The 24,869-nt window shown below is 38.6% G+C and overlaps 1 protein-coding gene across 8 annotated transcripts in view; it reads left to right on the top strand.

Moving 5' to 3' along the window:
- The window catches only part of NCOR1 (nuclear receptor corepressor 1), a 147,778-nt gene that overhangs the window by 115,170 nt on the left and 7,739 nt on the right, over positions 1–24,869 (top strand). For 5 of the 8 annotated variants that reach the window (XM_021714775.1, XM_021714774.1, XM_021714772.1 and 2 more), the window contains 12 exons: positions 1,504–1,713; positions 2,178–2,327; positions 2,966–3,079; positions 6,700–6,865; positions 7,082–7,575; positions 10,588–10,716; positions 11,154–11,311; positions 11,459–11,682; positions 14,657–14,803; positions 16,996–17,138; positions 22,852–22,905; positions 23,359–23,580. In XM_021714775.1, coding sequence (XP_021570450.1) covers positions 1,504–1,713; positions 2,178–2,327; positions 2,966–3,079; positions 6,700–6,865; positions 7,082–7,575; positions 10,588–10,716; positions 11,154–11,311; positions 11,459–11,682; positions 14,657–14,803; positions 16,996–17,138; positions 22,852–22,905; positions 23,359–23,580 — 2,211 coding nt within the window. The remainder of the gene's footprint in view (positions 1–1,503; positions 1,714–2,177; positions 2,328–2,965; positions 3,080–6,699; positions 6,866–7,081; positions 7,576–10,587; positions 10,717–11,153; positions 11,312–11,458; positions 11,683–14,656; positions 14,804–16,995; positions 17,139–22,851; positions 22,906–23,358; positions 23,581–24,869) is intronic. The other 3 variants (XM_021714773.1, XM_021714770.1, XM_021714769.1) reach the window with 3 other exon arrangements.

The following is a 24,869-nucleotide window of genomic DNA, read 5'->3' as shown; positions in this document are numbered from 1 at the left end:
AGTGAGACTCCAACTCAAAAACAAACAAAAACAAAACAAAACAAAAAAACACAAAAAAAAAAACAAACAAAAAACCAGAAAATATTTTATCTGAAAGCTATGTCAAAGCCATCAAGTTGTCACTTGAGAACATTTAGTTTCAGAAGAGCCCAATCCTAATACTTGGAGGACTGTCCCCAAGCTTGGAGGACTGTTTCTCAGACTAAGGCAGACAGGCAGCTGACAGTCTTACTGGGCTAGGAATTCTAGAGTAAAGGGAAGCAGTGATTCTAAAAACATATTATTTACTTTTCTAGGGAGAACAGATATATATAAAATGGTTCACTCAAATTCTCAGACAAAATTGAATGTTTCTGATTGCTATTTAGTGTTTATCATAGTCCTTTATTTTGTAACAATTTCATTTGTTTGTCATTTTTGAGGCGGAACTAGATTATAAGTAGAATATTTGAGATTAGAGACATTATCTTCTTTCTTTTTTTTTTGAGTTGGAGTCTCACTCCATCGCCCAGGCTAGAGTGTAGTGGTATGCTCACGGTCACCCCAGCGTCGACCTGCTAGGCTCAGGTGATCCTTCTGCCTCAGCCTTGCAAGTAACCAGAACTACAGGCATGTGCTACCGCGCCCTGCTTATTTTTTGATTTTTTTGTAGAGATGAGGTGTTGCCATGTTGCCCAGGTTGTTCCCGAACCCTTGGGCTCAGGCAGTCCCCTCACCTCAGCCTCCCAAAGTGCTGGGATTACAGGCTTGAGCCACTGTGCCTGGCCATCTTCTACTTTTACCGTACTTACCCTTCCTAGCATCTTATGTCATTGTTTAACCTAGGGGTTTCTAAACTATAGCTTTTTGGCCAAACCCTGCTACCGCCTGTTTCTGTAAATAAAGTTTTATTAGAACATAGTCACTCCCATTTGTTTGTTTTGTCTGTGGTTTCTTTTGTGTTACAGTGGCAGAGTTGAGTAGTTGTGAAAGATACTGTATGGTCCACAAAGCCTAAAATATTTACCATCTGCCCCTTTACAGCAAATGTTTGCCAATACATTTCCAAATACTTGGGCTAATTAAATTCTTGTAGACTAATCATTTTCACCCCAGGGAAGTAAAGTTATTACTTGTTACAAAGTGTTTTCATATACCTTTCCATTGGTTGTATTGGACAATCAGTATCACAGAAATAATTTTATTTTCAAACACAACTAACTCTTAGAGACTCCAAGTGACAATAAAGTTATGTGTCAAAGTTTGAAAGTAAAACCATTTGAGAAATTTTTAGCTACTGTTCTCTTTCCCCTTTTCCATTACATCTCAGACACTAGAATGAATTAGAATTCATTTTGGTAATATACAAGGTCTAAAATAAATCCACCACAATGCCTGTAGCTAAGTAAAAGTTGCATGTACCCTAGCTTAGCAGATGGTTTTTCCTAACTCTTTCTCTGAGTGAGATGTAGCAAATTTCACCCCAAATGAAAATCAATGCCTTTCTCTCATTCTGTCGTTCAGCAGCAGCTGCTTACCTGTTTCAGAGACAGCTTTCACCAACTCCAGGTTACCCAAGTCAGTATCAGCTTTATGCAATGGAGAACACAAGACAGACAATCCTAAATGATTATATTACCTCACAGCAAATGCAAGTGAACTTGCGCCCAGATGTAGCCAGAGGACTCTCCCCGAGAGAACAGCCACTGGGTCTCCCATACCCAGCAACAAGAGGTATGTGTCTTTGCAGTTCAGATTTCATAGAATTTATTATGTTACCCAATGTATTTTAGGTGTTCAATAAATACTTGTTGAGTGATTGATGGGAAGAAAGAAAAGAACACCATATCCTTTTCCCCATAGATTTTAGCCCTTGAGAATAAAGTAATGTATGGTGTCTTGGTAAACACTGAAATAGCTAAACTAAACTATAGTGTGGCGTATTTGAAATTCATATTTTACAAGTTTGCTGTCTCTCTTTAATCTGTCTATACTTTGAGGTTTCTGATGTGGAGCACAATATTTAATATCTTCTCTAGATTTAAAGAATATCTTACAAAGAAATGATGACCTTTTACATTTTTATTTATACTGCATACAAATTATCATTGGATTATAGAGATAGACAAAATCCAAAAGTCACATATAGTTCTCTATCTTTAGACACTTAACATAAAATGTATTTGTCTTTTGGATAGGAATCATTGACCTGACCAATATGCCTCCAACAATTTTAGTGCCTCATCCAGGAGGAACAAGTACTCCTCCCATGGACAGAATCACTTATATTCCTGGTACACAAATTACTTTCCCTCCCAGGCCATACAATTCTGCTTCTATGTCTCCAGGTAAGATTCTACAATCACATATCTCTCTAATAGGACCAACATCCTTGAGTTTTTACAACATAGCCTTTTAAGCTATTTTGGGCAGTCTTTTTCTTATTTGGTCTGTTGTTTTTCATTTAACATTTAGTAGTAGTTCCTGTGTGCCAACTGCCACTAAATACCTTAGAAATGCCCTAAAAGGTTGTGTTATGCTCCAGTTGTTATCCAAGCCTCTGTTTTTTAGTTGGATTCTTACTCTGTCATCCAGGCTGTAGCGCAGTGACACGCTCATGGCCACTGCAGCCTCGACTTGCTGGGCTCAGGTGATCCTTTTGCCTCAGCCTTCCAAGTAGCTGGAACCATAGGCATGTGCCACCATGCCCAGCTATTGTTTTGATTTAGTGTAGAGATGAGGTCTTGCTGTGTTGCTCAGGATGGTCTTGAACCTCTGACCTCAGTTAGTCCTCTTACCTCTGCCTCCCAAGGTGCTGGGATTTCAGGCATGAGCTACCGCCCCCAGTATTATGAAAGACTCTTAAGGCAAACTTCCTCCATCATAAGTCTGAAGCTTTTTAAAAATCTTATGAAATTCAAAATTATGTGATATTCTAATAGGTTGATATTTTTGTCTTTAAATTGCAAAGTTATGTGTTTTATAGGACATCCAACACATCTTGCAGCAGCTGCAAATGCTGAGAGGGAACGGGAGCGGGAGCGGGAGAAGGAGCGGGAGAGGATTGCTGTGGCTTCCTCTGACCTCTACTTGCGGCCAGGTTAGTGAAAAGCTCTGCTTCTCCATCTTCTGGATACTCTTGGCAACCTAGTGTGGTGGGTCATTGTACTAAATGCTGGGAGATACAAACAAAAATTCTAAGGCAGAAAGTCATTACAGGCTCCAAGTGGAAAACAGGTGAAAGTGCTGTAGAAGTCAAGATGGTGGAGAGATGAATTTTACAGGAAAAATGAAATTGTCATGAAAAAGGTGTAATTTTGGTTTGGCACAAGTAGTGGGCTGCATAGTTAGGCCTTAAGGTACTGGACATGAAGCTCTTAAACCTGAAAGAGCAGCCAGAGCAAAGACTCCTAGATATGAAGGTCTTGTTGAGCTTGAGTTTAGAGGCAGAATGGAAAATATGGCTAGCAGGCTGTGTGGCATCCAGAATTATAATGAAATGCTGTCATTGTGTCCAGGAAGCGGGTGACACGATAAGAAGAATATTTACACAAGAGTAGCATAAGATGAATTATAACCCTGAAGGTAGATGTGGCTGGTGCCAGAATGCCAGTGAAAATGTCAGTAGTTCATGTGCATACTAATGGTGACCTGAAATATTTTGACACTGGAAATGGCCAGAAAATAACTTCTGGGAAGAATATGAAAGTAAAATCAAAGGGACTTAACAATAACTAGATATAGGGAGAGGAAGATATGAAAACAAGATTGGTCTACAATTAAGATAGAGCATAATTAGTGAAAGCAAAGAGATAATGATACTTAATTTTGATGTAACCTTCATCCAAAATGCTTGGGACTAGCATTTTTTAAGATTTTGGAATATTTGCATTATACCATCTGAGTATCCCTGATACAAAACTATGAAATTTGAAATGCTCCATTGAGCATTTACTTTGAGTGTCATGTCAGCACTCAGAAAGTGTTAGATTTTGGAGCATTTTGGATTTCAGATTTGGGAAGATCAACCTGTACTTAATCTGATGTGTTTGTGCATCATCTGTTCTTACCTATGGGATACTTGCCCTTTTCAGTTCTTCCAATTAAATCAAGTAATTGACCATATCTGTATTATCAAATACTAACCTTAACCCTAAATGAGATTTCCAAAGCACAAAATTATGAAAAGAGGAGTTTGTCAGTCTTTAGATGTTATTGGGAGGGCTGATTTAGGTGGAGGCAAAAGGAAGCAGAAATATGTTCAGAGAGGTAGGTACAAAACCGAAGGACATAGTGGCAGGAGGTTGTCACATTCATATTATTATAGGAAACAACTCCTTTGAAATCAATATGGATAGCAGTATATGAGAGGAGCCCAAAAGCTAGTCATCATATTTGATCCGGTAATAGCATGCCTGAGGATTTACTATAAATAAAATTCAGTGATTGCAAAGCCCAAGCACATTTAGATATAACCCATTATAATAAAAAATAAAATAAAAATCACTAAGAATCTGACCATAGGAAATGCTTTAATGAAGTATTAGATAGCACCATAATGATTCCATGTTGATTATATGAAAACATGAAAAATGGATTTAATTAAAGAAAACTTTGTGCTAATAATACATAACTTAGGGACTCGATTTTTTTAAATGCTTGTGATCCCACTGATTAAAATACATATATAGGTTTAAGACAATAAGATACCATTTTCTGCACCAGACATTTAAGAAGATTCTTAAATATTTTGTGTTAAGAGCATCTGAAGAAACAGTTGCCCATACGTTGGCAGTGGCAATGTAATTGGGTAACCTTTTTGGAGATTAAAATTTTAAATGCTCTTTGATCTAGCAATTGCATATCCAGGAATATATCCTATAGAAATATTCATATAAACCAAGTTCAGTGAATTGTACCTGTTACCCCCACTATTTAGGAGGCTGAGGCAGGAAGAGTACTTAAGACCATTTTGATACCAGCCTGGGCAACCCAGTGAGACCCCATCTCTAGAAAATAAGAAATTAAAGCCCACAGGTTTGAGACCAACCCAGGGAACTTGGCAAGACCTTGTCTGTACGATAAATCAAAAATTAACCGGGCATAGTAATGCACACCTGTAGTTCTGGCTGCTTGGAAGGCTGAGGCGGGAGGATTGCTAGAGCCCAGCAGGTCGAGGCTGCAGTGGCCAGGAGCGTGCCACTGCACTCCAGCCTGGGTGACAGAGACTCCAACTCAGAAAAAAAGAAAGAAAGAAAATTTAAAAATTAGCTGGGCATTGTGACTCAGGCCTATAATCCCAGCTACTCAGAAGACTGAGACAGGAGGATTGCTTGAAGCCAGAAGACTACACCCCGTCACTATAAAAATAATAAAAATTAACTGCATGTAGCAGCATGCACCTGTAGTCCCAGCTAGTAGGAAGTCTGAGGCGGGATAATTGCTTTAACCCGGGAGTTTGAGGCTATAGTGAGCTATTATTGCACTGTCCTCTAGCCTAGGTAACAGAAAAATACCCTCTTTAAAAAATTAAATTTAAACAAATGCTCATATAAACTGATGAATGGTTAGGAGAGAGAAAATTGCTGAGAAGACTGCCTGAGGTGGTGCTAGCTGTGAGAAGAGGGATGTGTGCTAAAACTGCTAGCTATTAGGAGGCCAGTGAACACTTTTGAAAGTTGGTGTGGGCCGGGCATAGTGGCTCAAGCCTATAATCCCAGCACTTTGGGAGGCCTAGACAAGAGGGTTACCTGAGCCCTGGGTTTAAGACCAGCCTGGGCAACATGGTGAGATCTTGTCTGTACAATAAGTCAAAAAATTAGCCGGGCATGGTAGCGCATGGCTGTAATTCCAGCTACATGAAAGACTGAAGCGGATCCTGTGGTGCCCAGCAGGTCGATCCTGTGGTGGCTGGGAGCATGCCACTGCATTCCAGCCTGGGTGACAAAGTGAGACTGCAACTCAAAAAAATTTTTAAAAGGAGAAAATAAAAATAAAAGAGGAAGTTGGTGTGAAGGCACAGAACAAGAGGAGGTAGAGAAGGAAGTGATTAATGCTGGAATTTGAGAGTTCAAGATCCTCCAGGTGAATTAGTTCGGACCAAGTCCAAGCTCTGATTTTGTTAGAGGGAGATAAAGTTAAGTGAACAAAAACATCTCAAACATTGAAGAAGTGTATTTACTGGAGCTTAGCTTTGTAGGAGGGTAGTGTTAATGACTTCACCTCAAAAGAGAGGGCTTGATGAGAGAAACGTTACCTGTGAGTGGATAATAAGCAAAGTAGGAGGAACTGTGGTTGAATGAAACAGCCTCAAACCCTAGTGTAGAAGTAGTAAATTAATTTCATTATGATGATTAGAAAGTTGTACCCAATTTGATTTTGAAAATCACACACACCAGAGTTTGAAGGAAAATCTGAAAGATGAATTTTGATTTGTAGTATTACTTTATTGTTGGTACTCTTTTTGTTTCTATCAAGATTGAAATTTATCACAAAAATGGAAATGGATGTCAAGTTAACTATTGTGGTTTAATTTCACCTTTATTGAGAAACTTGTAGAACTTGTTTCTAGAAAGGCCAGAAGTAGAATATCAGGTTTCTTGTCTCATTTTCCTTTTTAGGAATATTAGGACATTAGCAACCCATAAATGTTGCAGCCTTTTGTCTCTAACTTCTTCCTTCTTTCTTTCTTTCTTTTTTTTTTTTTTTTTGCCACTGCAGGCTCAGAACAGCCTGGCCGACCTGGCAGTCATGGATATGTTCGCTCCCCTTCCCCTTCAGTAAGAACTCAGGAGACCATGCTACAACAAAGACCCAGTGTTTTCCAGGGAACCAATGGAACCAGTGTAATCACACCTTTGGATCCAGCTGCTCAGCTGCGAATCATGTCAGTCTCTTATACACATTTTGACAAAAAAACCAAAAAACAGTGTCTTTCATATGCTTTTTAAAATTTGTGGCTGTGGTAGTTTAAGTATAGTTGCGATATTCGGCCCACTGAAGCTTTTTTGTGTGTGTGTTCAATTTGTCCTTCCATCACCCCATCACATTCCTCAGTAAATGATCTTCCCTTCACAGAGCTGTGCTTTGGTTTTATTTACAGGCCACTGCCTGCTGGGGGCCCTTCAATAAGTCAAGGCCTGCCAGCTTCCCGTTACAACACTGCTGCAGATGCCCTGGCTGCTCTTGTGGATGCTGCAGCTTCTGCACCCCAGATGGATGTTTCCAAAACAAAAGAGAGTAAGCATGAAGCTGCCAGGTTAGAAGAAAATTTGAGAAGCAGGTCAGCAGCAGTTAGTGAACAGCAGCAGCTAGAGCAGAAAACCCTGGAGGTGGAGAAGAGATCTGTTCAGTGTCTATACACTTCTTCAGCCTTTCCAAGTGGCAAGCCCCAGCCTCATTCTTCAGTAGTTTATTCTGAGGCTGGGAAAGATAAAGGGCCTCCTCCAAAATCCAGATATGAGGAAGAGCTAAGGACCCGAGGGAAGACTACCATTACTGCAGCTAACTTCATAGACGTGATCATCACCCGGCAAATTGCCTCGGACAAGGATGCAAGGGAACGTGGCTCTCAAAGTTCAGACTCTTCTAGTAGCTGTATGTATCTCAAACTGAGTTTCACACTGTGATATCTGAGTAAAGAATTACTTTATTTTTTAGATAAAGCAGAACTATATGGTATTTAAAAACTCTAATGCTTAATGGTGAATATAATAGGTTTTGTGGGTTGTTAGTGCGAAAATGTATTTTCTACTGTTTTATGATCATTTATATATCCCAGTTTCCTAAGTATAAGCCTATCAGTGTATTTTCCATAAGAAAGCTATAGCGTTTATACAAAGTAGATAGATGGCAGAGCTTATTAACTGGAAAGGTGATGAATATATTGTCAAGCTTTGTGCTACTGAGGTAATATTTCTCAGGAAGCATTTGCTAGGACATGGTTCATTATTTAGGTCAGTACCCCACAGGCTCTAATGTCCTTTTTCCAAGATACAGATTTTTTTTTTTTAAATGAGACTACCTTATTATTGGTAAATTGGTATTTGCATTGCACCTTTCTTGCAAGTTGGGTTTTGATCAAGTCTGGTTAGTCATTATGAGGGCTACCTGCAAATCTGTTAGAATTCGTAGATGTGCCTTAAAATGCTAGGAAATTGTTTTTTAAAATTTCTTTTAAACTATTCCCTAAATTCTGTATGGAATTCCAGAAAGAAAAAGCAGGTATTTAAACAGGCATCTGCTAATACTGGAAGTAATTTAATCATATGTAGTAATCTCTCTATTATCTCCATTAAAGAAATTGAGTAGACTTAGAAGTCATGAAAAAATGATTTTTCATGCACCAGAATGCAGTGAGTATTCCCCCGTATTCACTAGCCTAATATAATTTGTTTTGGTGCATATCTATCCATTGTTGACATTTTTAGAGAGACGAAGGCAGCTTAAAAAGGTGTCGTATAGGGCTCAGTGGCTCAGCCCGTAATCCCAGCACCTTATATGTGTGGGCCCCAATACAATACGACATGTCCTTATAAGAAGAACGTTGTCCTTCCAGCCACAAAATCCACTTTTGGAAAACCAGAATCGTATCAGAATTGGTGGCAGGAAATATGGACTAGAATAGAGAAAGGGAGGTGTTTTTATTAGTTAGTCCCCTTGTTAGGCTAAAAAATCCCTGCAGGGGCCGGTTGCGGTGGCTCAAGCCTGTAATCCCGGCACTTTGGAAGGCTGAGGCAAGAGGATTGCCTTAGCCTGTGCATTTGAGACCAGCCCGGGCAACTTGGTAAGGCCTTGTCTCTACAATAAATCAAAAAATTAGCCAGAGGTGGTAGTGCACGCCTATAGTTCTAGCTGCTTGGAAGACTGAGGCAAAAGGATCGCCTGATCTCAGTGGGTCGAGGCTGAGGTGGCCGTTAGCATGCCACTGCACTTCAGCCTGGACAACAGAGTGAGTCTCCAACTCAAAAAAAAAAAAAAAAAAAAAAAAGAAATGTGTAGACAAAAGTCTTCCTTTTAATCTGAGATTTGGAAAATTCACAACTTAGGTTTTCTATATACAGAAAATGAGTAGCAGAGGAAGAGATATATCTTAGAAGTCACATTGGATGTTCCCACCTGGGCTTATTGAACAATATAGCTTACAGGTTCCCCAATCATTGCATTAAACATTTCTTTTCAGTTTGCATCATAACCAAACCTTGCTGTAGGAGTTTGATTTTCAGAAAAAAGGTCTGAAAATTGAAAGTTCTCTTCTTTTCTGAATGTTCATGTTTCTGAGTGTGGTTATCTTTTTTATCACTGGGCAGTGACTTGCATAAAGTCCACAGGCTATTTATGAGTATTCAGTATGGTTTTCAGTTTGACTCTTGAGAGCCTCCCTTACCCTGAAGGTGTAGCACAATATCTTAGTCTTGCCCCTTAAGGCTTTAAAAGAGCAATGTGAGCAAAGTTTGGGATCAGACTTTCTACTGATTGAATATTGAAATTGCTGAGGAAGAGATTTAGAATTTTGGGTACATAAACAGTGATGAGTAACAATGGATACAAAAGTCGCAAAATAGTGTAAGTTACTTAGAATATATAGTGATTTATTTTAGTTCCTCATTGATAATTTCCATCCCATTTAATCAGATTTCCAGTCGACTGAGTGTACTGAAACCTAGGTAACTGCAATTTTCACAACCTGGCTGGGTGTAGGAAGGACTGTTCAGTTGCCTACTTAAGGAGCAGATGGTAGCCAGATAGTAGAGCTCATTTCCCACTTTCTGTACCTATGTTCAGTCAAGATCATATGCCCTCTGGGCCTCTGAAAGTTTTCTCATAGTCTTTCCTGAGCAGAAGATTACGCCTGCCTCTTCCTTATTCTTAGCTCTGAGGCCATGGCAAGACTGTGAAAAGCTGCCTTTACCCTCATTGCATAGCCCCTCAGTTACCTTAGGAACTGCATCTGACATGGGCATCCTCCAGAGTTGTTTGACATCCTCCCTTTCCATGAGTTTACTTCCCTTCAAATATTCCCTACCATTTCTGTTTATATTCACATTGTAATACAGTGCTAAAAAATTATTTGGAATAATTTTTGTCAGTAGTACTCCAGTTATTTGAGAAAATCATTATACAGTGTTATGCAATCTGTACCTTTAAAATCATCAGTGATAATGTAGCAGCATTATAATCTCAAAGTTTTTCTAAGAACAGATTGTTTCACAGAATTGAATCAATTAATTGTTCAGATTTTCTGTTTCATTTGTCTATGAATCTCTTTTGATGAATTTTCCCTAGTGATTTCTTTTTCAGCTCCCAGGAGAATATCACAAATCTGTTCACTATTCTGCCTCATTTCACTATTTCTTACTGGCTTTTAAAAAATATCTTGAAACCCACAAAATTTCAGAAAGTCCTATATCCTACTGAGATTAGGAACATCATGGAAGTACTTAGGTACCTTTGATACAGTCCATTAAGCTTGTTAATGTTTATCATTAACCTGGAATGCCATTGGACATTTCAGAATTTAAAAATGAAAATACGCAAATAGGTTTGAAGAACTTAGACTTAAAATTTTTCATAGGATTAGTTTTAAAATAAGATTTTCTTTTCTTAAAGTATCTTCTCACAGGTATGAAACACCTAGCGATGCTATTGAGGTGATAAGTCCTGCCAGCTCACCTGCACCACCCCAGGAAAAACTGCAGGCCTATCAGCCAGAGGTTGTTAAGGCAAATCAAGCAGAAAGTATGTCTTTTTTAAGTCACCATGTTCATGTTTTCATGTTTGCATTTATTATTTGCTTCTAATTGTCTGTTCAGATCATGTTAAGAAATAACTTTTGTTTTAGGGTAGTCTTATATGAGTCTGCTTTAGAAACATTTAAAAATGCACTTAGGAAAGATGACTTTTAAGCTATAAATTACGTTTTATATTTTAATGATTTAGAAAATAGTTTATATTAATTTTGTTTGCCTACTTCTGCATTCACAGCTTATTCTTTTAGTCCTCGGACTTGTGTTAGTGAATACTTTTTTTACCCCCAGATGAAGATATTGTAAATTATTTGTTCAAAGTTATATACCACATCCTTTTATGTGTTCTTCTGAATTATATTTACTTTTTGATAATAAGTAAGAGGCAGGGGCATACCTGGAGTAAGACATCTATCTGTTCTCTATTAGATGATACTACCAGACAGTACGAAGGACCATTACATCACTATCGCCCACAGCAAGAATCACCATCTCCACAACAGCAGCTACCCCCTTCTTCACAGGCAGAGGGGATGGGGCAAGTGCCCAGAACCCATCGGCTGATCACACTTGCTGATCACATCTGTGTATGTTTTTCATTATTCTTATTGGTTAATTTTTATTTTTGATCATGTGGAAGCAAATTTCATATAGAAAGAGAAAATCATAGCTATCTAGATTATTTATTTATTTTAAGTACTTAATGAGTTTAACTACTTCCTTCTTGTTCACAGCAAATCATCACACAAGATTTTGCTAGAAATCAGGTTTCCTCTCAGGCTCCCCAGCAGCCTCCCACTTCTACATTCCAAAATTCACCATCTGCTTTGGTGTCTACACCTGTGAGGACTAAAACATCAAACCGTTATAGCCCAGAATCCCAGCCTCAGTCTGTCCATCATCAAAGACCAGGTTCAAGAGTCTCTCCAGAAAATCTTGTGGACAAATCCAGGGGAAGGTATGTTCTATTTTTTTTGAGTTGGAGTCTCACTCTGTCACCTAGACTGGAGTGCAGTGGCCACTCCCGGCCACTGCAGCCTCGACCTGCTGGGTTCCGGCGATTCTTCCGCCTCAGCCTTCCAAGTAGCTGGAGCTACAGGCGCGCACTACCACGCCTGGCTAATTTTTGACTTATTGTAGAGATGAGATCTCGCCAAGTTGCCCAGGCGGGTGTTGAACCCGCGGGCTCAGGCAATCCACTCACCTCAGCCTTCCAAAGCGCTGGGATTACAGGCTGAGACACTGAGCCCGGCTGGTATGTTCTTTATTTCAAATCATATGTGAATTTCTCAATAGCAAAACAAATTGAATATATCTAAAAACAGAGAATTTGTTGCTCATGCACCTAAAGTTTATTTGCCTTTATTTCCTGGAAAGTGGTAAATAAGGACTTTTCCTCTATATTATTCTTGGAATGTCCGCTGTCTGGGCATTTGGTACTATGTCTTTTTAATATATATTCAAAAGTTGATGATTATGTTCTGTTTGTTGGTTTGCAAAGGCAGTGATGAAAAATGTGTAGTTTGGTAGTAGCTGGGGACACTTGATTGGTCCTTCTGAATAATACCTCTCTTAATGTTTATCTCTCTCAATGGTTTTTATTGGGTTAGCAGCAATAGATGTTTAAGAAGGTGACATGAAATAAAGGAAAGAGAGGTAAATAGAGGCATCACAGGAGGAAACACTTTATATGACAGGGCTATCTGGTAAAGAGCATATCTTTTTACCTGATGTTCTGTGTTTGAATTAAAAACAAAAAGTGGACACAAAATTTTTGATACAAAGTGCTAAGCGTTAGCACATGTTAAATTATAATTAAGTAATTCAAAGGGAATTACACCATAAGAATTATGAGAACAGCCTGGGATATTAGCAGATCAAAAATTCTGGCAAATACCTAGAAGACATGCAGAATGGATGAATTAGAGTTGTGGAAATTGTAACTCAAGAGCATGAAAAATATAAATTGGCAATAGAAGTGATTCTCCAGTCCACCTACCAATCCCTCAAAGTAAGCAAAGAACAGAAAGACGAAGAATATATCTAAGAAGCTGAATGATCTTCTTTTTAAAAAACACTTTATTGTGGAAGTTTTCAAGCATAATAAAAAAAAACAGACCAGTATAAGAAACCATCAGGTATTCTTCACCCATTTCTGGTCATCGTCAGCGTATGACCAGTTTTAATTCGTGTTTATCCCTGGTTGTCCCACCTCCAAATTGGATTTTTTGAAGCAGATCTCAGACATAGTCATTTGAAGAAGTTGGATAGTCTTGAGGTTATGATGAAAACACATTCATTCTCTTTTAACCAATAAAAAAATACAATGTAATTATCAAAGAAACACAGAAAGCTGTATAGCAAAGTTGTGATCCATTCCTAATGTAAAGTACTGTGTAACAGATTTTGAGCAATTAATGAAAAGGTAATCCTATAGACTTTTCACTTACAATTTTTACTTCACTACACCTGTGCATTTGAATGAAGAATGTTAAATTTCTTTTATTGGCCTTAGTAAAATTACCTGTATTTTTTAGTTTAAATTGTTCACATAATCCATAGTGTTATAAAATAACATCAGCTGATGTTTGTTCTATAAACAAAACACAGAGTTTTTCTGCAGTTCTAGAACAGGATGTAAATACTATAAGTCATATAAAAATGGTTGACAGATTTTGGGATTTGGAGGGTGCACAGGGGAGAGTGGTAAAAAGTAAGGGTATGTATGCTATTTTTTTTTTTTTTTTGAGTTTGGAGTCTCACTCTGTCGCCCAGACTGGAGTGCAGTGGCCGCTCCCGGCCACCACAGCCTGGACCTGCTGGGCTCCGGTGATCCTTCCGCCTCAGCCTTCCAAGTAGCCGGAATTACAGGCATGCGCCACCACGCCCGGCTGATTTTTTGATTTATTGTAGAGATGAGGTCTTGCTGCCCAGGCGGGTCTCGAACCCGCGGGCTCAGGCAATCCACTCACTTCAGCCTCCCAAAGGCACGGGATTACAGGCTGAGCCACCGAGCCCGGCTGCTAATTTATTTTTTAAAAGAAAATATAAAAGCTTGAAGAACGTTATGTAAAATTAAAACAGACAATCTAAATATTAAAATAAAATGAGCAGCAACATAGAGAAGGTAAATCAGTTCTTTACCTTTTCATGGAAGAGAATTGACAGATACTGTTTCAAGTTTGATAAATCAAGAAGTAAATGTGAAAGATGATTTAGAGTTTTGGAGATAAAGACCAAAATAACTTAAAAAATGGTCATAAAATGGCTACCTCTAAGAATTGGATAGGGTGATTGGGACAGGAAATAACTAATATATATTATTATGCTTAAGTGTAATAGTAATAAATGCAGATATTAAAAGTCACAGGTGGCTCTTAATATGCGAAATCACTAAGTCAGAAAAACTTTTTTAGTATAAACAGTGTGTTCATTTCCCATTATCCTTAACAACATAGTATTTGGTGGAAAAATACTAAATTGCAGAGAACTTCTCAGCCCTAAAATGATATAAGGAGCTGATGTTGACTTACTTGACAAACCTCTTTAAAATTGAAGTCCTTTAAGTTAATGAGGAAAGACCTATTAAGTCATGACTCAAAATAGGCAGTAAAACCCTTGAGGGTTCGTGGCCAGGGATAGGATAGAATATGAGATTGAAGGACATGCAGAGCCTTGGGATGGAGCTTCTGCCACTGTTGCTGGTCTGGTGGCACTGTCTGGTGATGTGATCTTGAGTCTACTGGGGATGCATGGATAAAGTGGCAGTAACAGACTAATTTTTTTAATAACTAGATGTATAGTGAATACCCAGTACTCATAGAATTTGGGAAATTTTATTTCTTCTCCTGAATGAAGTCATGAGTTAACCATTTTCTGTTTAGGACCTTAGTGAACCTTTGAAGCACAATCTAATATTTTACATGTTACAGTAGTAGGCCTGGAAAATCCCCAGAGAGGAGTCACGTCTCTTCGGAGCCCTATGAGCCCATCTCCCCACCCCAGGTTCCAGTTGTGCACGAGAAACAGGACACCATGCTGCTCTTGTCTCAGAGGGGAACAGAGCCTGCAGAGCAGAGGTGAGGAGAATGTGCACTTCCTATCAACAGCTTCTATTCAACCAGGGGTGTTGGGGGTTTCAGGGAGTCTTGCCTTAAAGATTTCTTTAAGTTGATGCCTTTTTTCTTTTTTTGGCTTTATGGCAATTTTGGCTTATATGTCAAGAGGGGACTTTTTTTTTTTTTTTTAGTTGGATTCTCACTCTGTCACCTAGACTGGAGTGCAGTGGCCGCTCCCGGCCACTGCAGCCTCGACCTGCTGGGCTCTGGCGATCCTTCCGCCTCAGCCTTCCAATTAGCTGGAACTACAGGCGCGCGCAAGAGGGGGACTCTTCATTGTTTAGTCTGTTTTCCTAGTAATTCAATGCTAGTGGATTTTAGCTTTTAAAAAAATATTTAAATAAATTAAATATTTGTTCATTATACTTCTGGAATTAAGTCCTTCAAGATCTTTTTTAAAAACTTTGTTTGTCTGGAGGAGATGGTCACCCATTGATTTGGCCAACATTTGAGTGCTTACCATGTACCAAGCATTATGGATCACCTATGGATTTTATCTTATTTGTTTCTAACTCTGACCCCATCCTATGAATTATTAGATTTTTTTTTTGAGACTGAGTCTTGATGTCACCCAGGCTAGAGTTCAGTGGTGCAATCATAGCTTACTGTAGCCTTAAACTTTTGGGTTCAAGTGATTCTTCTGCCTCAAGCTCCTGAGTGACTGGGATTACAGGCACAACCACTACACCCAGCTAACCTTTTTGTTTTTCAGAGGTGGGGGTTTCACTATGTTGCCCAGGCTTGTCTTGAACTCTTGGGCTCAAGTGAGCCTTCTACCTCAGCCCCCCAAATTGCTGGGATTATAGGCATGCATGAGCCACTACACCTAGCTTGGATTAGATGCCTTTAATTTTAGTCCCCTTTTCAGTCAGTCTTCTTGCCACCACCAGAGTGATTTCTCTAAAAGTCATACAGAATTAAATACTAAATAATTAGCATGGCATTTGAGTACCCTTATTTTCAGGCTTATGCTGCTCATCTAATTTCATTTCTTGACACTTTATTCTCTGTCCGTATCAAGTAGTTTATGGTCCCTGAATTCCTTTCTGTGCATACTTATGATGTTTTATTAGTATAGAATACCCTACCCTGATGCTATGAGAGGTAATACATGATTTGCCCTTGGTCATACTGATAGTAAGGGGGAAAGAGTCTAGTTCTTTCTAACTCCAAGCTGCTTAGTGCATTTCTTACAGTGTGTTGCTGTTTATTGTATATATTCCTAGGCAACCAAACAAATGTTGGTACTTTTCAATGTAATGAGGAAGAAAATCCATTTTTGGAACAAGAACGATGTTCAATTTAATTACACTTTTACATGTTTTCCCCTGAGTTTTTAGAGTATAGGAACCATGTATTAGTCTTTTTTCTATCACCTTAATTATCTTTTTTGTAAGTGTTATCTTATGGTAAGTGTTGTCTTAATTATCTTACAGTAAGTGTTGTTGTGTTTCAATGATGACTGAATCCACATGGCCAGGTTTGTTGTCAATAACCTTGTGTTCTCTATTATAATCTCTGATTCTAGCTAGATCCTTGCTGTGGTCTCAAGCTGTTAGGAGAAACCTGTTTTTAAAAATGTGTTAGTAGAGGAAGCTGCCAATAAAACACAAAACCCATTACATTAAACTCCACTCATCTTTTAGGTGGCTTGAACAAGTAAGCAGTTTTATTCATATACAGCTATTCTGTTCAAGTCCAGTTGCTGATTGCTTAGGTACAAGCTCTTGCTATTTTATAGGCAAATGTGCTATTAGTGTACTTGAAAGGAATTCTGCTAGTAAAATAGTTACCGATTTATGTGGTAATCATAAATAGATCAACGTTTGTGCTGTTAAGCAGAGAGCATCATGATAAGCTGTTTCCATTAATATTCTTCTTTTTTTGTTCATTCCTTCTTAAGAATTTATTCTCCAAGTTGTCTCGATTCTAATCCTATTTTTATGATTTTGTTTGTGAGCTAAAGTATTTGACTTTGTCCTCAAATGATGTACTAAGTGGTTTATAATCACATTGTTTTTTAGAGTTGTAATCACAAACACAGGATGGGGAGGCAGTAGCTTTTGAAGCACTCTTTGAATAATATTACTGATAGAAATATCCCCAGGATTAGGAGTACATAATTATAATAGACTTGATTATATTCCTAACAGGAATGATTCCCGCTCACCAGGGAGTATAAGCTACTTGCCTTCATTCTTCACCAAGCTTGAAAACACATCACCCATGGTTAAATCAAAGAAACAGGAGATTTTTCGTAAGTTGAACTCTTCTGGTGGAGGTGACTCTGATATGGGTAAGTGGGATTTCTTTCATGAACCCCAAATAAAACATGCATTAATTATAATATCTCCAATGTTTCCTCTACTGTAATCCTTGAGTTTGAAGGCTCTTAATGAGCATCTGTCCAACACATCTGATCCTAAAAGTTTCTTCTCAAATGTCTGCCAGATCATGAAAAGTTCCTAGTTAGGGAGCAGGAACTCATTCCTTTCTGAAACTATCCAGTTTCTCTTTGAACAAACGCTGTGTCTAGAATACTTTTTTCTTACAGGGGGCTGAATTAATTCTCCATAGTGTTGTGGGGGTTTTTTTCTTAGTTTTAGCCATTTGGACCATCTCCACATTATATCCCCTCAGATATTTGAAGAGAGGTCCTTTATAAATTAGGTCCTTTATAAGTCTTTTTTTTTTATTTTAAAGATGTGGATACACATCAGGATTGGGTACATAAGTGGTCTAGGTACAGGTGAAGTTTGGGCGTCCCATTAGCCTTCATTTCACCTTGATTAGGATCAGGTACCCTTACTGATTTTTATGCCTGCCCCCCCACCCCACCCCCAGCAGTGTCCCACTACTGCTAGTCCCTTTCTTGTAGTATTATGATAAGTGTTCAGGGTTCACTTATGAGTGAGAACATGTGGTACTCAATTCTTTGTTTCTGTGATAGATCACTGAGTATGACAGACTCCAAATCCATCGACATTGCTGCGTAGTCTTTATGTCTGTGATATTCCATTGTGTATATGTACCCCCCCTTTTTTTAATCAAGTTCAGTTTCAATGGGCAGCACAGTTGGTTCCATGTTTTTCTATTGTGAATAGTGCTGCAGTAAACATGAGTGTGCAGATATCTTTTTTGTAGAATGATTTGAGTTCCTCTGGGGATATTCCCAGAATGGATTACTGGGTCATCGTCACAAGTCTTTTCACCACTATATCCCATTTCATCAGTTCATCACATGTCCTTGTTCTGAGTACCCTACCATCTTAATTGTCTTCTACCAAAAATATTTTCTTTAGCCTAGCCTTTCAGTATGTTCTGAGTAATAAAAAATATAGAAGTGTGAATTGATATATGCTAAATGCATCTTTTTTAGGCAGCCTAAGATTATATTAGTTTTTTTTTTTGACAAAACTTATATATACTGTTAAGTTACAGTGTTATTAATATGAATATAGATGTCAAGGTCTCTTGATATTCTTAACCCACACCTCTCCCTTGTCCTACTTTTGCAAATGTTAGTTTCAAGAATAGGGCAAGAAAGTCTGTGCTTGCTCCAGCTACTTTTTCTGCCCTACCACTGGTTTTCTGGATTTCAGTTGAGTCATTCAGCATTCATATACAACTCTGATAATCTCACTGTTTAAAAATATAACAATAATAATTTAGCAAAGGTTATCTAGCACTTGCTGTATATTAGACTCTCTGCTAAGCATGTATAGATAGAATCTTACTTAATCCTTATAACAACTCTAGAGGTTTTATATTATAATTATCTCTATTTTGTAGATGAGGAAACTGAGAATCAGAGCGTTTTAACAACTGGAGTAAGTTATATATCTAGTAAGCAATAGGAATACAGTTCAAACCCAGGCATTCCAACTCGAGTCCATGTTTCTAATGATGGACTAACTGGCTTCTGATAGTTCCATACTCATAGCATCTTAATCAGATTGTGGGTAAATAACATTAGATTAAGCTCTGTGGCAGAACCTTTCCTTTGGGTTGATATGCATGTATTAATCAGAAACTCCTCATAACTTTGTTATCCAGCACACTCACTTGTACCGTGATCCCCTAGTCTTATCTGTCTTTTCCTCAGCGAAAGACTCTGGGTACATTATGATCTGCTTTATTTCTGTGATCTACCATCTACTAGTCTTCTGACCCTGTCAAAAGAAATTGTGGGCTATGTTCTATAAATTGGCAGGTGGACATGTGTTTGGATCTGAGCCCCTTTGTGACTGATAAATGTTGAACATCAGAGAGAAAAAAAGATAAGCCAGTGTCACTTGTGAACTTATTCTAGCTCTAAGTTACTAAAAAAAAAATCTGAAAGACAGGATGCTGACAGGAATTGCTGTAGGGCTTATAGATAGCCTTTCTTATTAAAAAATTTTGTTGGCCAGGCTCGGTGGTTCAGCCTGTAACCCCGCGCCTTTGGGAGGCTGAGGTGAGTGGATTGCCTGAGCCTGCGGGTTTGAGACCTCATCTCTACAATAAATAAAAAAATCAGCCGGGCATGTAGTGTATGCCTGTAATTCCAGCTACTTGGAAGACTGAGGCTGAAGGATTGCCGGAGCCCGGCAGGTCGAGGCTGCGGTGGCCAGGGAGCGGCCACTGCACTCCAGTCTGGGCGCCAGAGTGAGACTCCAACTCAAAAAAAATAATTTTGTTAAAATTTTGTCTCCAGTTTCAGATTTCATCTGTTATTTATAGCTCCTTAAATGTCACCAACAAAAATATGGTGCTGTGTTTCATAACCCAGAGATGAGTTTTTCCAAGCATGGAGACCCACAGATCTTACAGCAGCCAGTAATTGAGAGTCATTTCACCTTTGAGTACTTTGCACTCATTCTCTCTAGTCTTTGTCTTGCCCGTGTAGTGGAAATTCTTGACAGGAGATGCCATGTATGCGTTGAAGAAGCTTACTTTATAGTTTCCTCTTTTACCTACTGTTTTACATTGTCTTTGGGCAGTAGCACTCTCATTCATTGATTCAACAATCATTTATTGAGCACAGAGTCCTATGTTGGGTATTTTAGTGTGATGGATGGTCTCTACTCTGAAAATGTATGATGAAACAAGTACCTAACTTTAATAGAAGATAAAGTGTGTTAATGTTTTAAGCCAAGTACTAGCAAAATTGCTTTAGAGTGTGGGATTCTTTTTAATTGCAAGAACTATTTTTGATTGTGGAAAGGGTAATTTATATTAAAGAATCAGTGGGCTGTGGGGACCCTAGGGCACATTTAGCTCTCACTGGGAAGTAAAACTGAGATATCAAAGCCGTCAGCAACCCAGACAGCTTCACTTCACTCAGTGTTCCCAAGGATATCAATGACTTAAATAATGTTTTAAAACTTACTTTTTGAGAAGCTTGCCCATGGCAGGTCTTTCTGCCATGACTCTTCCTTTTTCCTTCTCATCTCACTAATAAACTTTGTTTTAAAACTTTTTAAAAAAAATTTTTATTTTATTTTTGAGTTGGAGTCTCATTGTTTCCCAGGCTGGAGTGCAGTGGCATGCTAATGGCTACTGCAGCCTTGACCTGCTGGGCTCAGGCAGTCCTTCTGCCTCAGCCTTCCAACTAGCTGGAACTACAGGCACAAACCACCACACTTGGCTGATTTTTTAAATTTATTGTAGAGATGAGGTCTTGCCAAGTTGACCAGGCTGGTCTCGAACTCCTGGGCTCAGGCAATCCTCTCACTTTGGCATCCCAAAGTGCTGGGATTATAGGCTTGAGCCACCGCACCTGGCCAGTTTACTTTATTTGATCTCTTTGCAGCTTTTGACATAGTGAGCCACTTGCCTTCTCCAGAAATATTCTCTTCTGGATTTCAGATGCTGTGTTCTCCTGTTTTTTTGTTTTTCCTCTACTTTTTTGGCCATTTCTGTCTCATTACAAGCTCAGCCTCCTTTGCCTAACCCTTGATTGTCCACTCGGGGTTTAAATTACTATGCTAAAAACTCCCAAATTTGTATCTGGAGTCCAGCATTTTCTCCTAAGCTCTACTTATGTATCTTTGCAGACCTCATTCCTTCTTGAATGTCTTACTGGCTTATTAAATATAAAACCAAACTTACATCCTACCTCCCCACACAAAAAGTTCCTCCTTCTTCCCTACCAGTTCTCTTCACTTGTCCCATTACTGTCTGGCCACCATCCTCCTGTTGCCTCTGATAGTAGTTACCTCCTCCTGTCAAGTCTGCCTTCTCAGTGATCGGTGGCCCTCACACATCTACTACCTTCCCTTTCCCTCATTTCTGAGCAATTACTATGTTGTCTCTTAACAGTTTGCCTCTCTGTTTTAAACCAGGGGTCCTCAGACTTTAATATGTAACAGTTACCCAGAGTGTTTATTAAATAGATGAACTGGGAGTTCCCAGGAATGTAGATTTGCATTTTTAGTAAGCTATCCAAGTGATTCTGATTTGTATGGCCTCAGAAAGTACCACTGTCAACTCCATAAGCAAAGGAGAGGAACACTGAGTACAGTATTTAATTATCACTAGCTAACTATATGAAATTTTCATCTAACTATTATCAATAAGAAGATAATTTTACTATATTTCAGCCTAATAACTACTTGATTAAATATCTGTCAACCAAATAAATGAGTGAATGACTTTGTGATAACTTTGAAGGTTTATTATTTCAGGTTCAGTTTATTTAGCATGTTACCTGTCCCATAAGTAAGAAGACTGTCCTCCACAGTCATTGTTTTATAGTTCTTCCTGGAGATTTTTCTCTTCTTCTTGTCAGTTTAAAGCCTCTCTGATCAACAAAGTGAGTTTCTAGGCCCATGTATTCTTCCTGCTTCACAGATGGCTCTCATTCCTAGAGTAAGAGTCCATTCTTCTGCAGCCTAATTCAAAATTCCACATGCTTTGGGACATCATTCATTTAGTCACACACTTGCATCCTGCTTTTTATTTTTCTTTTTGAGTTGGAGTCTCACTCCCTTACCCAGGCTGGAGTACAGTGGCACACTCACGGCGACGCCAGAGTCAACCTGCTGGGCTCCAGCGAACCTTCCACCTCAGCCTTCCAAGTAGCTGGAACTACAAGTGCACGCTACCACACCCAGCTAATTTTTTAATTTACTTTAGAGACGAGGTCTCACCATGTTGCCCAGGCTGGTCTTGAGCCCGTGGACTCAGGCAGTCTTTTCACCTTGGCCTCCCAAAGTGCTGGAATTATGGGTTTGAGCCACTGCGCCCAGCCCCCTTTTTTCTTTAATATTATCAGCATCAGGTTAGAAACAGTGATGGAAACACCATTTACATCCCTAAGTTCTTCTCTTCTAGCACAGTACCTTATAGGTGGTTCCCAGATATCTGTTGTTATCATTCAAACTGCACAAATTACAAATTGTATACTCAGCAGGAATGAAAATAATCAACAGACAGAGTCTTTTATCTTATGCAGGGAATATCCTGAGTTTTCAGTTAGCCATGGTAGGGAAACACACAATCATTTTCACATTGTTCATTGAGGTAGTTTTGCCCTAGATGAAATCTCATGCTGCCTTAATAACTATTTGTATTTGCAGGAGTCATCTTAGAATTCAAGGTTTCTTCTTTGCTAAGAAGCCTGGATTGCTGTTCTGAGAGCAGTGTTTTCCTATTTGTTTTTCTCCAGCAGTGGAAAGTTTCTTTTCCTTTTCCGGGTTATAGTGCTTTTTTTTTTAAAAAGAAGGTGGATCTTCTTTAGGCTATGTTGCCCAGCCTGGGCCTTCCACCTTGGCTGGGATTAGTAGTGTGTAGTATAGCACCCAGCTTATTGTTTCTGGTTTTATTTTCCTACCTTACCTGATTTATTTCCTGATTTCCTTTTTTATTTCAGGAATTTTTTTTTCATTTTATTTTCACTTAATGGGTGAGAAATAAAGGTTAACATCATGGAAATAAAAAGTATAATTTTATTATAGGATTTTTTTTTTATGTTGATGTACATGATTGTCACATCTTAATTAACTTTAATGTTTGTTTAAATGTAGCAGCTGCTCAACCAGGAACTGAGATCTTTAATCTGCCGGCAGTTACTACATCAGGTAAGATTCAAAAAACATTATTTACCAATATAAAATTGGTATACTTGCAGTCAGTCCAACAAATATGTACTGAGTACTAACTGTATACCAGGGAAATGACTGCTCCAATGTGCAAAAATGAATAAATAATTTAGTAAGGGAAGATTTAATCAGGAGCATAGAAGGAAATTGAGATTCAGTAAATACTTATTGAAAAGATAATCAAAACCATTAAAGAACAGTGTAGAAACTAGGGTACTGCAAAAAGGTAACTGTTAATTGAGTTGTTCATTAACTGGGAAGCAGATTCCCCTGCGTTATCTTTTGTGGATTGAGATGGCCTCTTTGTGGGCTCTCAGTAGTGTTCTAGGCAACTACTGTGTATTCAGTGGGCTGAAGAGCTGTAGTCTGTTCATGTCTGTTTCCTGATCTGCATTTCAGAAATACGTAGAAATGCTTTTGATTTTCTTTCAGGCTCAGTTAGCTCTAGAGGCCATTCTTTTGCTGATCCTGCCAGTAATCTTGGTCTAGAAGACATTATCAGGAAGGCTCTCATGGGAAGCTTTGATGACAAAGTTGAGGATCATGGAGTTGTCATGTCCCAACCTGTGGCAGTAGTGCCTGGTACTGCCAACACCTCTGTTGTGACCAGTGGTGAGACACGGAGAGAGGAAGGGGACCCATCGCCTCATTCAGGTAATGTTTTCATTTTAATGGTCTTCTGCCGCTTTTCCCTAGGAAAAGCCAATATATTTCCCAAACTGTGTTTTGTCACTAAGAGATTTCATTTATGTCTTTATGTGCTCAGTTCACCTCTGAGGGTTTGTTACTTTTTTTTTTTTTTTTTTTTTTTAAAAACCTGCCCAGACATGATAGTAACATAGAACAGAAATTTTTAAAAGGAAGAATGCTTTTACCCCGAATGCTACCTTCCTGGCATGTCAGTTTTCTTGTATTTGTTTGCATCTAGTCCTTATCTGTACACATATATTGTAACTAAAACACAAATACAGTATTATATTTTATTTTTAATAAAAGTGACTTTGTTGTTTTTTTTTTGAGTTGGAGTCTCACTCTGTCACCCAGACTGGAGTGCAGTGGCCGCTCCCGGCCACCGCAGCCTCGACCTGCTGGGCTCCGGTGATCCTTCCAAGTAGCTGGAACTACAGGTGTACCACCTGGCTAATTTTCGATTTATTGTAGAGATGAGGTCTTGCCAAGTTGCCCAGGTGGGTCTCGAACCCACGGGCTCAGGCAATCCACTCACCTCGGCCTCCCAAATTCCTGGGCCAAAAGTGACTTTCTATTGTAATAAAATTATAGGCTTGGTATGAAAGACGTATAAGCCACAGAAAAGAGTAGAGCAAAGGAAGGGGAAGAAATCCTTCAGATCATCCAGAATGCTAGTGTTACTATTTGATAAGAATCGTTCCAGATATGTCTCTGCATATACAGATAAAAAGAGGTATTAAGAATAAGATCATTTTATACATTTTGTTAAAACCAAGCACAGAAAAAACCATAAAGGTTCTAAGCTTCTAAAATTATAGCCTTTTCTTTAATTTCTTTAATCTTTTGAGAACTAACATCTCTTATGCTTAAAAAAATTTCCTGAAGATCAGCAATATTTTAGTTTAGGTTATTTTCCTGTTATCTTCAAGCAAAACACCTCATTATGGTTAAGAAAAGGATTAGAGGTTTTTTTTTTTAACCTACACATATATTAAGATGCCAGTTTACTTCCTGCTCTGAAAAATGAGCATCATTTTCCTCTTTCTGCTCTTCCAATTTTTATTGACTTTGGTTATAGCAATGCTAACTATTAAGCAATTACAATTATAATAGTTATATAGGAATTTGGGGTACAGCAAAATTGTTCCGCTGGGGCTGAGGAAAAATTTTGCTGGTGACCTGGGCTCTGATCTCTTTTGAGATCTTTTTTTTTTTTTTTTTGAGTTGGAGTCTCACTCTGTCGCCCAGACTGG

The sequence above is a fragment of the Carlito syrichta genome, unplaced genomic scaffold (assembly GCF_000164805.1).
Source record: "Carlito syrichta isolate Samal-C Ts95f unplaced genomic scaffold, Tarsius_syrichta-2.0.1 Scaffold305756, whole genome shotgun sequence".
NCBI lineage: Eukaryota > Metazoa > Chordata > Mammalia > Primates > Tarsiidae > Carlito > Carlito syrichta.
The sequence above is the reverse complement of the archived record's forward strand: the minus strand, read 5'-3'. Positions and strand labels throughout refer to the sequence as shown.